This window comes from Phyllostomus hastatus, unplaced genomic scaffold, assembly GCF_019186645.2.
Source record: "Phyllostomus hastatus isolate PE091 unplaced genomic scaffold, TTU_PhHast_1.1 phas_contig_38, whole genome shotgun sequence".
Lineage (NCBI taxonomy): Eukaryota > Metazoa > Chordata > Mammalia > Chiroptera > Phyllostomidae > Phyllostomus > Phyllostomus hastatus.
The window spans coordinates 34,271,060-34,289,121 of NW_025333869.1; the positions used below are offsets into that span (position 1 = coordinate 34,271,060).

Below are 18,062 nucleotides of genomic sequence, written 5' to 3' on the forward strand. Positions count from 1 at the left end.
GCTTTATCAGCTTTCATTTGGTTAGCATTTATCTGTTGTTCCTACTTCCATTCTTTCACTTTGAAACTTTCTGTAATTTCAAGCCCTGTGTCCCTGTAAAAGGTATATACATTGCTCTGACTGGTGTGGCTCAGTGGATTGGGTGCTGGCCTGCAAACAAAAGGTTCCGTGGTTTGATTACCAGTCAGTGCACATGTCTGGGTTGCAGGGCAGGTCCCCAGTAGGGGGCGTTGTGAGAGGCAACCACACATTGATGTTTCCCTCTCTTTCTCCCTTCCTTCCCCTCTAAAATAAATAAATAAAATCTTTTAAAAAAGGTATATGCACTATTTTTAGCAGTCTAAGCTATATAAAATTTGGCATTTGGACAACTTTGAAATCAGGATTCATCTTACAGTCAATGGAGTATTATAATCTCTGTTACTCAGATAAGCATTTGCACCACAGTTCCCATTGTCTGCATTTGCCCGGACATTAATAGTACTAGTATCAAAACTTGAAGAATAAATGTCAGTGGATGGAAATCAAATCCCAAGAGAGCATAGTGGGGCTCTCTTTTAGCCTCTAAGAACGAAATGGTTGTAGGAAATGTGTGGGGAAAATATAAATCAAACAAAATTGGCAATGTGCACAAAACAAGAGTAAACAAAATAAACTAGTTCTAAGTAATTGCAAAGCTGTTTTAAGAGCCCAGAACCAGTAGCTTTTCAGGTTTGTTAGGGGTTATTTTAGGAAGTGTTGAATCATCAGTACTGTTGATGCTACAAATAATAATATTGCCAAATGAAAAAGTTGTATTATGAGTCTTTGTGATAAAATTTTAGAAACTCTTTAATCAATTTATTTTACTTCTATGTTACATGTTATATGTGCACATTAGTTGTGCATGATAAAATATGTGTATAAATAAATCTAAAAGTGCTCTTTAAACTAGCATAGTCTAAGTGATCAGAAAGCTGTTGTCATGATTTAATTGATAGCATTTCTTTTTTCCTTACATCTACATAATATGATATGCATCTTAGATTTGATGGCATGTTAGGTTTGCTTAAAATAAGGTTTCTAGAATTCAGTTTTGCTTTTATACAATGTGATGATCTCTTCCAACTGGCAAGTTTTATCCATTTATATTTATTATAAGTAATATATGGATTGATTTCTATAATTATAGTTTATTATTTCAATATCTGCCACATTTTCTGTGCTTATGTTAATCCTCTCTTATTTTATACATTGCCATTTTGGGCATATTCTTACTTCCCTTTAATATTGTACATTTTAATATTGTACATTAACATGTACAATATTAAATTTGGGGTATTTATTCTCTTTTTCTTTCTTTCTCCTATACAGAAATTATACTGGGCAAATAATGGCCTCCCAATTATGTCCACATCCTAATCCCTGGAACCTATGAATATGTTGCCTTACATGGCAAAAAAGACTTTGCAAATGCGATTAAGGGTAAGGACTTGAGATGGGGAGAGTATCCTGTATCATCCAGTTCTACCCAATCTCACTCAATCTAACCAACTGTCCTTAACAAACATCCTTAAAAGTGGAAGACAGAGAGTAGGAGTCAGAGGAAAATGGGATTATCTGGAAGAATGGTTAGAGAGATGCAGGGTTGCTGGCTTGAACCAAGGGCCACAAATGAAGGAAGGCAGCCGCAACCTTTAGAAGCTGGGAAAGGGAAGGAAATGGATTCCCTCCTCCAGTCTCCAGAAAGGAATGCAGCTCTGCTGACACCTCGATTTCATCACGGTGAGACTTGTGTTGGATTTTTAACCGACAGACCTGTAACATGAAATTTGTGTTGTTTTAATGCACCACATTTGATCTAACTTGTTATGGCAGCAATAAAAAACAAATAGAGATATTTTAAGGTAAGCACAAACTTGCCGAGGTATTTGAGATTTTTACTTTATATATCCTGTGTAGTTTTTAGACTTGTTTCCTTTTACTTATACTTTATCTAACTGTTCACAGAGTAGATTTTTGTTTGCTAAATTTTCTGAGGCCTTATATACCTGACACTATTTTTACCATGCTTTTATATTTCAGCTGTATAAAATATTCTAGATCCTGAAATTTTCTCCTGTTTTTAAAAAAAGACATTTATTTTTTTCTGCAACATTTTAGAATATCCTTTTTAATTTGAAAGTTTGAAATTTCATTTAACAGATCCAAGTGAATTATGTTTTCTTATTTCTTATTTTGGGGGTTTTGTTTTTTATTCTATGTTTTTCATCTTTTTTTAGTTTGAAGATGTTATTTCCATTATTTCTTCAAATACTCACTCCTCCCTATTTCTTTTTTCTCCAGTTTTGATAACTCTCTTTACCTAGATGCTAGCAATTATACTTTTTTCATATCAATGACCTGTATTTTGCAGTGTCTGAGGCACACCCACATTTTGTGCACATTATTCATGGGATTATCACACCCATGGTATGGCACCATTATACCCATGTATAACATGCATCCTTATTTTTTCCTTAAAAGTTTGCGCAAAAAGCATTCATCATACACAGCAAAATATGGTAGTTCAACTAGTTTCATTTTTATATTTTCTTTTGCTTTTTTTTCTCCCCTTGTTGTGAATTCCTCAATCTGATCTTCCAACATGATTATTTTCCCAGCCGGATTCTCTTAATATTTATTTTATCTATTGTGTGTTGTTTATTTCATCTAATATATTTACCATAACTACTTTTTACTCTTTTTTAAAAAATAGTTTCTGTTATTAATGTTATCAAACAAAAATGGGGTGTTGGCTACCCACCACCACAATGGGCAAACTTTAGAGGGAGAGGCTGGTGAGAAAGGAAAGAGGTTTTTATTCATATGCTGAATGACCTGGGAGAATGGGGGTCTCCCCATCTCAAAGCTCACTGCCTCTACAACACCCAGACAAAACCCTGCCACCATCAGCAAGACCAAACAAAAGGCAATGCCTAGAGTTCCTGCTCCATTTTAAAGTACCATCTTTTAGAGTCAGGGGCCACTGGTAAGTGGTCATCCAAGTAGCTTAGTTACTATCCAGCTGCTGTCCAGCTTCAGACTCCCTCCTGGAACTCATGTGTGGGGCCAGTATTGCCACTGGCCTTGCAGCTTCTAGGCTGCAAGGTCATATGCTTCTGAATCGGAGAGGTGGAAATGCACAGGCAAATGCTCCAACACATCAGAGAGAAAGAGAGAGAGAGACTACTTCCTGGAGGCCATGGACCATGTGACAGCTAAGGTCACATGGCCCATGGAGAGGACAGGTCACTGTATTAATTCCAGGTCCTGAGCAGAGAGTGATAAGCAAGAGAGAGTTTTTTGGTTCACCTGAGTTTATGTGAGTTTGGGGTTTGGGTCCAGCTCCTAACCAATCCCTTCTTTCCTCTGGCTAGGCTGATGGGTCTCTTTGGTCCAGAACCTCCCTCTGCTGCCATTTTGACTTCTATTGCACATGTGCCTGCCTTCCTGTGGTACCACCCCCAGTTTGGTACTGGAAAGGGGTAAGAGGGCTTTTTCCTTCATCCAATTATCTTGCTAGCCTTTTGCATGCTCAGTGGAAGAACCTCCTTTTGATGCCTTCTTGCCTGGGGGTGGGGGAGACTCCCATGGTGCTCTGTCATCTCCACGTCCTGCCCCTCCCCCCAGTGCCCTTGTCCCTGCATGAAGCTAGTTGCTCACACTTGGAGCCCACCAACAGAGAGCAACTGAACCAAATGCCTAAGTAAAGGAACCCTGGAAACCTCTCAGGCATTTCAGGAAGTGCAGAGGACAGCCTCAGCAGGAGGGGCAGGGCATCTGCAGCCAGGAGCAGGAATTCTGCACCTGGGGCAAAGCATTAAGAAGGCACAAGCTTGGCCACCCAGGCAATACAGACTCACCCACAAACCAAAATTCAGTGTTCTCACCATGGTCTCGGGTGGTTGGCGAAGGTATTGCCTGGCTGCACACCATGCCCTCAGTGTTCAAACCTCTGACCTCTTTCCCCAAGGGGTATGGCTCCATGCACAGCGGCTCCCAGGCTCCATTCCCATGGCCTAACTCCATCTTCCCTGGTGGCCCCACTTATTCCCCCCTCCCTCAGCCTGCTCCCAGAAGTCTGGACAGGCCGTCTATTGGTATTATTAATACTGTTAATATATTTCTTTTTCTCTTTTATTATATATTTTAGGCTTATTTTAAATTCTTTGTCTATTGTTCTAACACAACTTTTGAAGAAATCTGTAATCACATGTTATTTTTTCTTTCTAAATAGGTGTCTGATTATTTTAGACTGTGAGCTTCTATTCGCCTGTTTTCACATCCTGATTGGGTTTTGGGTAAGTATACTAAGGTCTAGGGTAGATAGCTCCAGGAACCATAAAATCCATGGACTGCAAGATAAAGTGTTTTTCAAGGCAAGTACTCCTTAGATCAGGGGTGTCAAATTCATCTTCACCAGGGGCCACATTGGCCTCGCGGTTGCCTTCAAAGGGCCCAATGTAATTTCAACTCCTTAACAGTTAAGGAGTAGTTACATTTATATGGTCCTGAAATTATTTTGGCCCTTTGAAGGCAGCCGCAAGGCCAATGTGGCCCCTGGTGAAGATGAGTTTGACATCCCTGCCTTAGACTGTGTAACTGAGCTCAGGGAGTGTGAAGGGGGCAGGGGCAGAGAAGCACTGCCAGCACATATCACTCCCAGCTCTTTGCTGTTCACCCCCAAGTTTCATTTGGGCTGCCCTCTGGTCCAGAATTCCCCCCAGTCTCACTGTGACTTCTATTTGTTTAGTTTAAGATGACAAGAATGCAAACTATGTGGGCCTGGAGACAGAGACTGCCTTTATCTGAATCCACAGGGACAGGACAGAGTCTAGTGCATGGTAAGGGTCCATTAAATAATTTTGTAGTGAAAGAGTAATAAATTGGATGAGAGTGGCACAAGAATGGTATTTATGTACTGATTACAAACACACATTGTTCATTTAATAAAGATTGAAGATAGACGGTAAGGCTATATAGGTTTGAGAAAAACTTCAGTTCATTAAGTTAACTGAAAAATGAAAATTGGTTCATTATGAAATAAATAAATATTTTATAAATAAAAATAATGGTTCATTATTCATTCACATGGAAAAGTCAAACAAGAAGTATTTGTTTGCTAGACAGTAATAATTTTATGTGACCTCTAGGAGACATTCCATATTGTTGGCTAAACTTCTTTTTTTGAAATTCTGTTTTAAGAGAAGTGTCCTTCCCAACACCAGCCTTTCTCTGGCAAGTGGTTTTCCTTGTAGCACTGGTTTCTGCCTCTTAATCTCCTCCACTGGCTGACTTCTTTCTCTCCATCATGGTTCTCGGGGATTCATTCTGGGCACCTTCTTCTCACTCTATTCTCTGTCCTTGCATGGTCCCACTGTGCCCCCAGGTCCCAGCTACCATTTACATAATGGTAACGATTGAATGCATGTTTGCAAACTTCACCCCTCTTCTGAGCTCCAGGCCTACTATCTCATGGACTTCTCCATCTGGAGTTCCCACAGTCATCTGCTCTCACATACCTTCATCCATCAGACAGGCCTCTCCGTTTTCAGCTACTCCAGAAGTTCCAGTGTTGATCTTCACTGACCTTTTTCCTCCCCAGCCACAGCTAACTTGACATGTCCATTCTACCTTTTCTTTTATTTATATTCTCACTGCTGCTCCCTTAATTTAGGTTTTCACCAATTTTTAAGGCTTTCAATCACTGCCTAACTAACTGGTTTTCCTTTCTCCAGTGTCTCCTCATTCTCCACAGCCATGTCATTACTTTCCTTAAAATTATCCCCTAGCTTTTCATCACAGAGATAACAAAACCTAAACCTATTAGCATCCTATCCCACTTTCTTAATAATATATCCCCACTCTACCTGATCCATCACATCTCCTAATATTTCCAATGTTTTATTCTGTGTTCCAGTAGATTCAAACTTGTGATTCTTCAAATAAATTATATTGCTTTTTCTTTATGTGGGATGTCTACCTGCTTTATCTACACTTTATTGAGTGATAAGGGTCAGCAATGTTCTGGCTAACAGGAGGAGAAATATTTTAAGTTTAGCTGGTAGAAACTGAAGTAAAATATATAGTAATTCCAAGAGAAACTGAAGGTCAACCAGAGCATGAGCAAAAGCAGCCTTATATAGAGAGGAAGGTAAAACAATGGACTACTAAATTGAACTATTAAAGTTTCATTGTCCATTATCCAGTTCTTGATGACCTGGCAATGGGATCATCATTTTATGGTAATTATACCATAATGAGAAAACCAAAATGCAAATAAAGTGATCAATAACAGGAATCTTGCAGTAGGTAGCATTTTTTGGAAGAGTGTCAGGAGATGAGTTTTGGATGGGTCTATGCTGTAAACAAAGAATGAAGTCATGAAGAGGAAGAAAAGGTTTATGTATATACAGGATTACCTTCATCCTCTGCTTGGGAGAGCTTTCTGGTACCAGACACCTGTGTTTTCCCCACTGTTTTGGTTTCTGAGTCAGTGTAAACTAATAAGGTACATGGTTATAAATACTTCTCATAATCTATTCACAAGTTTCTGTGTGGGAGAAGATCCCAGACTGGGGAAATTGTAGACACTGTCTACCACACATGTGTAACAATCTAGGCAGCTTGCTCATTGTTTTGCTCTTCCTGCCCTTGCCATTAGTAAGTAAGGAGGGGGTGGTGAGGAGGAGAGGACAAAGGTTTGTTTATGTACCACGTGGTATCATTTCCAATATACTGTTAAATGGGAAAAAAATGCAGAACATGAGTATACTCTGCTAGCTTTTGTGTGATAAATGGGAAACATAAGAAAATATATGGAAATAAAGAATGAAATCTTACCATTTGCAACAGCATAGAGATACCTAGAGGGTATTGTGCTGAGTGAATTAAGTCAGTCACAGAAAGACAAATATCATGTGATTTCACTTGTATGTGAGACCTAAAGAACAAACAAACAAACAGAATTGAAACAGACGCACAGACACAGAGGGCAGACTGGCATTTGCCAGAGGGAAGGTGACTTGGGGGACTGGCTGAAAGAAGTAAAGGGACTGAGAAGTACAAATTGGTAGTAGTCACAAAATAGTCATGGGGATGTAAAATACAGCACAGGAAGTATGGCCAATAATATTACAAAAAGTGATGTATGGTGTCAGGTGGGTACTGGGAATATTGGGGGAAATACGTTGTAAGGGATGTGATTGTCTGGCCACTATGTTGTACACCTGAAACTAATACAAAATGATATTCAATGTAAACTGTAAAGTAAAAAATTAAATAAAAAGTTTTAAAAGAGACTATACATGGAATATTTGCTAATATTTGTATAACAAGGCTGAAAAGTTACATGATAACCTAATTAAAATGGTTTGGATGACAGGAAAAAATGGGAAACATGATGAATGAAGACAGGGTGTTAGCAAGATGTCTTAATTACAATGTTATATTGTCTTGATATTTGAAATATGCAAGTGTTTTATCTATTGAAAAAATAAAACTAACTGTTGCTGTTTATTTAGTGCCTTCTGGAAATATATCAGAACGAATATCAGACAACTGAGTATCAGACAGTTGGCACAGAGAGAGAGAAATGTGATTACAATGGTGTTTCTAATAGAACAAAAAAACCCGACAGGCAATTAACTAAATGCAATAGTATGTAATTACACAATAAATACATGAAACTGTTAAGAGTTATGAAGTAAATACACACTTATTGACAGTAACAGTGGGGAAATGATACAAAAGAATACATATAGTATGATCTCTATACATGCAAATAAAAAATTGTGGCACAATATGCATCAAAATGTTCATCTGAGCACACAGATGATTATTGTTTAACTTTGTATTACAATGTGGTTAAGTGATGGGTTAATATTTTACTTATTAAGCAAACAAAAGATTTTTAAAAACTCACCTCTCATTGTCCCTGTGTCTACTCAATAAGCAGACATCCATCTGTTGAGGTAGTGACAGTAGTAGAAGCACTGACACCTGCTGAGTGTTCGCCACGTCCGGACATTGTTGTCACGAGGGACTTGTGTCAAGGAGAGTAAGTACCTAGCCCAGGTCGCACTGCTGACAATCAACAGCAAGAGTGGTCATATACCTGGACAGTCTGACTCCAGAGCTTATGACCTCATCATTGTGCTATCATGTTTCACATGTATCTTAATTGGGCCCTTATCCCACATTGTTATAACTGTACAATTTTGGCATTCCCGGTGCTCTCTTTATTCTTTGGGTCTCTGCAGACTACCTCAGTGCCTGGCTTTTCCCACAAAACTAAATGTTTGTGGGATGAATGAATACATTTGTTTTAGGCTGAAGTGAAGTTGATCGGCTTTAGCATCTCTCTGCATATTGTTTGGTTTCCTTTCATGTGGCCTATCAGGAATAGCTATCTAATGAGACACACTACTGTGAATTCCATGGTTTTGACAGTCATGCATTCCTGTACTATGTAGTTAAGGAGTAATTTTTTAATTTCATCACCAATTTATGAAACGTGTTTTGAATGCCTAGCATGTAGCAGGCAGGCTCTGTCCTGGGCTCTGGCTGTACAAAGATGCAGGAAACCCAGCTGGAAGGAAATCACAGTACAGGGCAGAAGGCAGGGAGGGATGTGTCCCCAGTCATCACACCTTTACAGTACAGACAGAGGAATGCGCATGTCACCAGAGAGCTGGGAGGAAGGGCAGCTCCCTCTCTGAGAATGGAACATCCTGGAAGACTTCCCAGAGAAGGTGGCAGTGGCTGAGCTGAATTTTAAAGGATTAAGTAAAGCTGACAGTAGGGTGTGGACAGAAGGGCATATTAGGTGACACTTTTAATAACAGGAGCTTGATGTCCAGTCAAGCCCATATACAGGTTTGAAAAAAGACTTCCCCGGTAAGGATCCTGATAATGTATACGTGGATCCGTCAGTTGAAGTGGTCTGGAGAATGGGGGTTTAGTAGTTGCGTGCTAGGAGAAGTACATGGGTGTGCACACTGGCAAGCCTGCATGGGTGTGTGAGATCAGAGAAGAAAGAGACAGTTATGTTTACTAGAAAACTAAATCTTGATTCAGATCACATCTCTATTTTCTGACACCTTCAGCAATAATTGCAGTAATTGTGAGTAGGCCACTCCCCTTTGTGTTGTCTCAGGCAGGCACATGAATTCCTTTCCCCAACTCCCTTGTTCAGTCAGAGTAATCTTCTCATTATTGCACACGACTCAGTGACCAGAAAAAAGTCAACAAGCTTCAAAGTATATCCATTTTTTTATTCAGAGGGAATTATAGCCCTTGTGATTTTATCAGACCAAATAAATCCATGACCAAGTATATTCATAACATTTCATCTTTCTAATTCTGAAAACTTCTTTAAAACCAGGGAGGTTTGTGGGCTTATCCTTCACGGTATCTAGAGGCCCAGAGGCCAAAGCAGAATTTCTCCGGGGCTCCAGGAAAAACATGGCCTGAAGGACTGAGTCACAGGTGGCAAACACAAGGCCCCAGGGCCGAATCCGGCCCTCCTTGTTTTATCCAACCCACACCTTGTTTCTACCCAGTGGCAGCACCGAGCTCCTTGCCCCTACTTAAGGAGTAGTTACATTTATCCAGTCCTGAAATTACATTCCACCCTTTGAAGGCAACCACTGAGGCTGCGGTGAAAATGAGTCTGACACCCTTGAACTGAGTCAAATCACCCAATTAACAAAAGCAAAACCCCTACAATTGCTTTAATTATAATTTATGAAAACCATACCCCCATTTTTTTATCTCAACCACTTTGCTTGTAAAATGAAGGAATAAATAGGGGAATTAATTAGAGGTTAATTTAATTCCAGACAATTTTAATTAAGGGGTTAAGAAATTAAGACAAACTTGGAAATGTTACCCAACTCTAATCAGAAAAACAATAAAATCAACAGAGTAATCCAAAAAAATTACATTTTACCTGCAAATTTTTACATCTTTGTTGCTAATTAAGTGGACAGAAGGGGGGGCTATATTTAAATATGAGCAATTGTAAAAAAATACCATAGAAGAGTAAAATCAGAATTTTGTTTCTTCTGTGCCTTTAATAAATTGAATTTTAATCTTTCTTAATTAAGAATTTGGTAGCCTTGGGCAATTCCGGACAGGAAGTAGATGGATCTTTATATTTACTACGCAGGGCATTCTTGGCACACGTCAAGTGGAAAATACTAGCACCATGGATCTGTCGTTGCACAGGGTCACGGAGAAGGTCAGGACAGGGCTTCTTTTCTAATGAATAGGTTTTACTTTCACCAGTTAAACAATGAAACAATGCCGATGATTCAAGATGGGTGTAATTTGTGTTTGACATTCTGAGTGGCTGGTTAAAGATTTCCCATCCCAAAGAGAGTTGTATCCTCTGGAACGACTCCCTTGCAAGGCTGGAATTGCTGGTGTGAAGACAGCCGTTGCCCGAGTACCAGCACGAGCTGGGGGAAGGTACCTGGATTTCAGGACACCAAGGTCCTGGAGTGGGAGAAGTTGAGGGTTGCCTATCTGACCTGTTGACTGGATTTTCTGTCCTGTGAGTCCTCCCATCGGTCTTTAATTCTGTCTCTGTCACTACCTCCAGGTCTCCCAACTGCTTGTAATTGTTCTCAGACACTTCCACTAACAGGTACAATTTTTGCTGCCTGGAAGCCAGAGGTTGCCCCGAGGAAGACCTCCCAATTACGTGACAGAGACAAAGGCTGTCAGGACACCTCACCCTAGAGCAGCGTTTCGGTGACCTCGCCACTGTTGACACTTGGAGGCAGATCATTCCTGTGAGGGGGCTCCCCTGTGCATTGTAGGGTGCTCGGGTGCACCCTTGGTCTCTACTCATTAAATGCCCGCAGCGACCCTGCGAGCCGTGACAATTATAAATGTCTCCGGACACTGCCAGATGCGCCCTGGCACATCTTGTGTCTCTTATCTCCCTCTTATCTCTCTTCCTATTTTACTCCTTGACCTCAGAGGAGGAAGGAATCCTCTCTAACTGCACTGCACAGTCCCCACCATGGAAGCAACCTGATGCCAGCCTCCCACAGGGCCTCCTCCTAAGTTTTTCATCAGTTTAACAAATAGCAGCTGCTGTCACACAGGAAGGTCCTGTTGTGATGATTTTGCAGCTGAGTACCCATCTTCCTTTTCTTCTTTTTACTCTGTTGTTCAAAGACAGAACCTCAACATTTTTTCAAGTGTCTGGGTTACTGGGAAGGAAGACTTTTTAAAATATGTATTCCAAATCTCTCTCTCTCTCTCCATACTGGTTGAAATTTTGCATCCAAAACCACACTTCTGAATCTCCCTGAATACTTTTCAAAGTATTACCCCTGCTATTTAATCCTTTGGAATTTCTTTTGTCCCATCAGTCATAGTGAAGTTAGAGTTCTCTACCATAACACACCTGAGAAGAAGACACAGCCTTAACCATAATTATTGTCAAGCCCATTCTCAACTTCGGAAGCAAGCTCTGCTCTCCCTTTCCTCCTGCCTTCCTACCCCCTTCACCCAGAGAAGTCTGGTCTTGTCCTAAGGAAATGGGTCTCACTTTTTTAGCTTACAGCAGAATCACCAGTAGGGCCTATTGAAACACACATTGGTGGGCCCCAATAATTTGAGGCCCAATAATTTGCATTTCTAATAAGTTCCAGATGAGCTGCTGCTTCAGCTTCAGACACTTTGACCTGAGAAGCACTACGGTAAGTTAAGACAGCATAATGAAAACCCTCCAGGTGAATCTGGTTGAGATAGTGGGCCCACTTAGTGCAGAATTACTGGTTTATTTCTCCTTTTATCCAGAAAGATCAGTGTTTCTTGGCTAGTTCCATCCCGCCAGCAATGCCAGCTGAGCTTGAAAAGGGCTATGAGGAAGCTTCCAGACCTCAGGGAACAAAGGAGTTGGACTCAAATAGAAACACACAGCATTCCAACTCATGTTCACTTCACTGTTCAACCACAGACAGGTGAATTTCAGTGGAGGAGGTGTTTGCCATACTCCTTCCATAAAGGAGACAACATTTGCTAACTTAGAAGCTTAAAGATATTTATTAAGTAACTATTGAATTCAGAGTTCTCTATTTCTTTAGAGTCCAAAGGACTCTAAAAGTCCTGGCCCTAGAATCCTGGCCCTAGGGCTAGAGTACAAAGGACTCTAAAGAAATAGAGAACTCTGAATTCAATAGTTAGTAAATTCTAGTACTAATTTCCTTCGGACTCTAAAGAAATAGGGAACTCTGAATTCAATAGTTAATAAATTCTAGTACTAATTTCTTTAGGACTCTAAAGAAATAGAGAACTCTGAATTCAATAGTTACTTAATAAACATCTTTAGGACTCTAAAGAAATAGAGAACTCTGGGCTCTAGTCTAGTTTAATAACCTGGGCAAGTCACCTTATGGCATTTTGTGAATAATTAGACTTCTCATCAGTAAGATGAAGGCCCTAGTTCCCTTGCAGCGCTATGTTTCTAGAAAACTTTCCTTAAGAAGGACCCTGATAGGCCCTGGCTGGTGTGGCTCAGTGGACTGAGTGCCAGTCTGTGAATCAAAGGGTTGCGGGATAGATTCCCAGACAGGGCACATGCCTGGGGTGCGGGCCAGGTCCCCAGTAGGGGGCGCACAAGAGGCAACCACACATTGATGTTTCTATCCCTTTCTTTCTCCCTACCTTCCCATCTGTCTTAAAATAGATAAATAAATCTTAAAAAAAAAAGAAGGAAAGAAAGAAAGAAGGAACCTGATAGGATCCTGACCCTAGGGCTGGAACATGCCTCACCTGATGAGCCAAGTGATTCGCCTGGTCTCCCCTGCCAGGTTCAAATGTGTTTGCTGCATCACTGAAAAAATGAGGCAGCCTATGCTATTTTTTTAACACCAAGTGTAGTGGGCTGAATAATGGCCTCCACAGGTCTCCAGATCCTAATTTCTAGAATCTGTCAATGCTGCCTTACATAGCAATTAAAACTCAGCACATATGATTAAGTTAAAGGACTTGGAGTTGGAGAGATTATCCTATTTTTTCCAGGTAGCCCTAAATGTAATTACAATGGTCCTTATAAAATGGAGGCAGAGAGCTTTGATGACAAAAGAGAAGGTCATGAGATGACAGAAGCAGGAGGAGAAAAGGCGATGTGATGTGAGACCATGAGCCATGAAATGAGGACAGCTCCTAGAAGCTGAAAAAAGCAAGGAACAGATTCTCCCTTGAGCCTCCAGAAGAAACGCACCCTGCTGACACCTTGATTTCAGCCCCATTAGACTCATTTTAAACACTGAACTGTAAGAGAATAAATTTCTGTTGTTGTGAGCCATCTAGTTTGTGGTAATTCGTTGCAGCAGCCGCAGGAAACTAATACGCCAAGCCCAGATCAGCATGACACTCCCCTAATTCCTAAAGTGGGAGATTTCAATGCCAGGGGAGGCCCTTGGTCCATGGAATATCATTGCCTACCTTTCAATATTAGAACTATCAACTCTTTAGATTCTGCAGAGTTTCATGATTATCTATTCAAATGGCAACTCTTTGACAGGCCCTCTGCCTTAGTAGCTAAAGGGTTTAGCCCAAGACTCAGCATATCATGGGTGCATCCATTTAAATGTCACTGGGTGGCTGCCAGCTGTGCACAGGGCACCATGAGAACAGGACCTAGAGTTGGGGAAGGGTGAAAGGGAGTGGTCTGGGAGTATGTGGAGTGTCCAAGCCTACTCTCTCAGTTCCCTGTGTGACTCCAAGTCTATCCTAGGACTAGAAACACATGATCTCAAGGCTCTGGAAGGACATTTTTGTTGCTATTGCAGGGGAAGCTCCATGATCTGTCATTTCTGACTCCACCATTAGTCCTGTAGCCACAGTCACCCAACAATGCACCAAACACAGCCTGTATCTGTAACCTTCATGGACCGTCTTTGGCCCAGCTGTCCCTGGCAGCTGACAACCATTTCCCCAGGCTTTCCCCAGGAGTCCATGGTGATAACAACAATCACGGAGCACTAATACCTGTTGAAGGAAAGGCCTACTATGTGGCAGTTGCCTTCCACACAGTAATCTCTAGTTACTACAACAACAATGAAAAGTATGTATTGTTATGATATCTTCTTATGTATGAGTTAACTGAGGGTCAGAGATAAACTATTTTACCTCATATCATACAGGTGATCAGCAGTGGAGCCCAGATTCAAACTAAGGTTGGCCTGATGCCAAAGTCTTTCTCTTTTGTGACATTGTTTCTGACCCCAGGAAAATGTACCCTGAATACTTAGCATAGTGTTTAGCATATGATAAGGTCTAAATTAACGTGAAATTTTTATTATTATCATTATGTCTGTGATGTATGTGTAAATGGAGCACAGCAACTTCACAGGTGTGGTGACCTGGGGCTCAGCAACTGGAGACAGTCCCTTTGGCCTTTCCATCCCCTTGTTCCCGGAGAGCTTCAAAGCCACACAGATGTTTGGCTTCTTCATCTCCATCTTTCCACATCTTATTGTTCCGAGAAATGAGACAATAAAGGAGCCGTGGTCAGAAGGGGAATGAGTGGGGGAGATAAATGCATGGAGAAGCCCTCCTAGATTGAGCTCCTCTTCATACGGCATCCTGCCAAATTGATTTCCTCTCGTCCTCCCTTTATAGGCCCCTGTGTAGACCTCTGTGGCTGCATTAATACTATCCCAGAAACCCCACAACCTCCCCTTCAAGCACATACATATTGCCGTCTGAGAAGCAGAGGAACTGAAGAGGGGTGGGATCTGGGAGAAAGTGAAAGGGCCCTCTCCTGAAAATATATCTTTTCCCATCTTGGTACTAGAACACCTCAGCATTAGTATAACTTAGGTGGGGCAAAATGTTCTTGTTACAATGTTAGAAAACAGCTCTCTGAGAGTTCTGGGTAGGTGAAACAAGGGCGTGAAACACATGGTCCCTTCCCCTTAGCTCTGACCTGTGGCAGGCATCACCAGTTGACCATGGCGCTCTTCTCCAATGACCCCAGACCAATCAGCTGACTATGACACACTAGGGGACAAACATTTGGTAATGGCATGCCTTTGAAGATGGGGTGCTTCCTAAGTTGTGAATCCACTTAGCAATTTCTGAATTCTACCCATTCATTAATGCCCAGGTCCCATCCTATTCATTTGAGGAAGCCTTCCCTAACCACACTGATGCTTGTCTCGCCTAGATTCCTCTCCTTTGATACTGATTATACTGAGGGCAGGATCCAGATTTCATGGGGATGAAATTTGACAACACCTTTGCAATATTTTCTATATGGAAAATGGAAAGATAATTCAAATTTTCCTCTAAGTTGATTCAAATGTGTTTAGAAAGTTTATTTTGGCTTCATACTCATTATTGATAATGCCACATACATTTTCTCGGTATACTCTACTTTGGGAAAACCATTATTAACTTTCTGTTGTATCTAAACAGAAATAGTCTTATATTTGGTGACATTCATTGACTACATTGTCTCCAATGTCCTCATGTCATCAAGTTTAGTTCTAGGAAGGAAGAGCCTAAATATCTAGGAGTGTTGCAGCTCACCTGTCACCTTGTGGTAAAGAATCTTGGCAGACGCCCTGGAGCACCAAGTTAGGAATGGTCCTTTCTGAGCACTGCGGGCAGGCAGCGTAGGCAAATCCTCAGTGTAGGCAAAGCCATGTTCTCTCTGAAGGAGGGAACAGAGTGCCCAGAATCAGCTCTTACACAGAAAGCTGGAGGCAGAGCCTGGGCTAGAAGCAGGTGTCTATACTCGAAGTCGCTTGCACTCTCTCCTATCTGTTTAGAAAGTTCAGAACAGTTTGGATACTTAAAAAAAGTACTCCTAGCATTTAGTCCTTTCACTACATCTAGTAAAATACCTGTGAGAATTCAAGAACAAAGTTTTCAATGGTGAATGAAAATGAACAAGTGAGTAAATGAAGAACATATGTCCAAGCATCTCCAAAAATTCTCTTTTGAATTTGCTCTTTTTTCTATATTTTTTGTACTAATAGTGTACATCAATGTGGCTTATTTAACTGAATTTTGGGCTTATCTTTTCATCTGCTTGGGTTAAAGTCTTGGTGAAATTATAGAATGTTAGCATTGGAAGAGATCCTTAAGATCACATTGTTTAATCTTCATTTTTCACAGAGAATGAAACTGAAGCTGGAAATGTTTCAGTTATCATGTAGGGCCTCAGAGTAGCTAGCTCTTCTAAATCCTAACCCCAACCTCAACCTCTTACCACAACTATGCTCTTTAGTATTTAATTTGTTTTTTAAAAATATATTTTATTGATTATGCTATTACAGTTGTCCCAATTTTCCCCCTTTGCTCCCCTCTGCCCACTACCCCCATTCCTTCTAGCAATCCCCCACCTTAGTTAGTGTCCATGGGTTATGCATATAAGTTCCTTGACTTCTCTATTTCCTGTACTGTTTTTAACATCCCCCTGTCTATTTTGTACCTACCAATTTATGCTTTGTAGTCCCCATACTTTCCCCCCATTCCCTCCTTTCTCCCTCCTAGCTGATAACCCTCCAAATGATCTCCATATCTATGAATCTGTTCCTGTTCTGGTTGCTTGCTTATTTAGATTCAGCTGTTGATAGTTGTGAATTTGTTGCCATTTCAATGTTCATAGTTTGATCTTTTTCTTAAATAAGTCCCTTTAACATTTCATATAACAATGGCTTGGTGATGATGAACTCCTTTATTTTATTTTTATTTTTTTATTGTTGTTCAAGTACAGTTGTCTCCATTTCCCACCCCCCCCACCCCAGCCATCCTCACCCCCCACCCTTGATCCTGTCCCCTTTTAGCTTTGTCCATATGTCTTTTTTACATGTTCCTTGACAACCCCTTTCCCTAATCCCTCCAGTATCCCCTCCAACCTAGGAGTATCATCACCTAGGAGTATCTAGTTTGGAGTATCCCCTCCAAACTAGAGGGCTGTTGCCCTCTAGTTACTGTCAGATTGTTCTTTAGATTTACCTTGTCTGTGAAGCACTTCATCTTCCTTTTGATTCTGAATGATAGCTTCGCTGGACAGAGTGATCTAGGTTGTAGGTCCTTGCTTTTCATCTTGACTACTTCTTGCTAGTCCCTTCCTGCCTGCAAAGTTTCTTTTCAGAAATCAGCTGACAGTCTATGGGAACTCCTTTCTAGGTAACTATTTGCTTTTCTCTTGCAGCTTTTAAGATTCTCTCTTTATCTTTACCTTTGGCATTTTAATTATAACGTGTCTTGGTGTGGTCCTCTTCAGGTTCAACTTGTTTGCAACTCTGTGCTTCCTACCCTTATATATCTACTTCTTTCTCCAAATTAGGGAAGTTTTCTTTCATTATTTTTTCAAATAATTTTTGAATTTCTTGCTCTTCCTCTTCTCCTTCTGGCATCCTTATGATTTAGATGTTGGTACATTTGGAGAGGTCCCAGAGGCTTCCTAGCCTATCCCATTTCTTTTTTTTTTTTAATTCTTTTTGCTTCTTGCTGTTCTGATTGAAAGTTTTTTTCTTCCTGATGTTCTGAATCATTGATTTGATTCCCAGCTTCATTCCCTTTACTGTTGGTTCCCTGTTGATTTTTTCTTTATTTCACTTAATGAACCTTCATTTCTGCCTGGGTCTTTTTTATGCTGTTGCCATACTCAGTAAGTTCTTTGAGCATCCTGATAACCAGTGTTTTGAACTCTGCATGACAGGTTGGTTATCTCTGTTTCATTTAATTCTTTTCGTGGAGTTTTGTTCTGTTCTTTCATTTGGGCCATATTTCTTTGTCTCCTCAATTTGGCAGCCTCCCTGTGTTTGCTTCTGTGTATTAGGTAGAGATGCTTTGACTCCCTGTCTTAGTAGCATGGCCTATTATAGAAGAGCAAACCTGTAAATTATGTGGGAAAGAACCTTAGGTGATTGCTAGGATGAGGCAACTTGTATCACTGCTTTGTAGCTCTGTGTTGGGGGAGGGCACGGAGAGGAGATAATGCTGCTGCTTGGCTTCTGGAGATTTGCCTGAAAGGAAGCTATCTCCCAGCACTCACCCTG

At 40.8% G+C, this 18,062-nt stretch overlaps 1 protein-coding gene across 1 annotated transcript in view; it reads left to right on the plus strand.

Annotated features, from left to right (window-relative positions):
* Window positions 1–1,607: 1,607 nt before the first annotated feature.
* LOC123821183 (leucine zipper putative tumor suppressor 2-like) overlaps window positions 1,608–18,062 on the plus strand; it is a 170,515-nt gene continuing 154,060 nt past the window's right edge. The window contains exon 1 of the mRNA XM_045842454.1: window positions 1,608–1,764. Within this exon, the coding sequence (XP_045698410.1) occupies window positions 1,608–1,764 (157 nt within the window). The remainder of the gene's footprint in view (window positions 1,765–18,062) is intronic.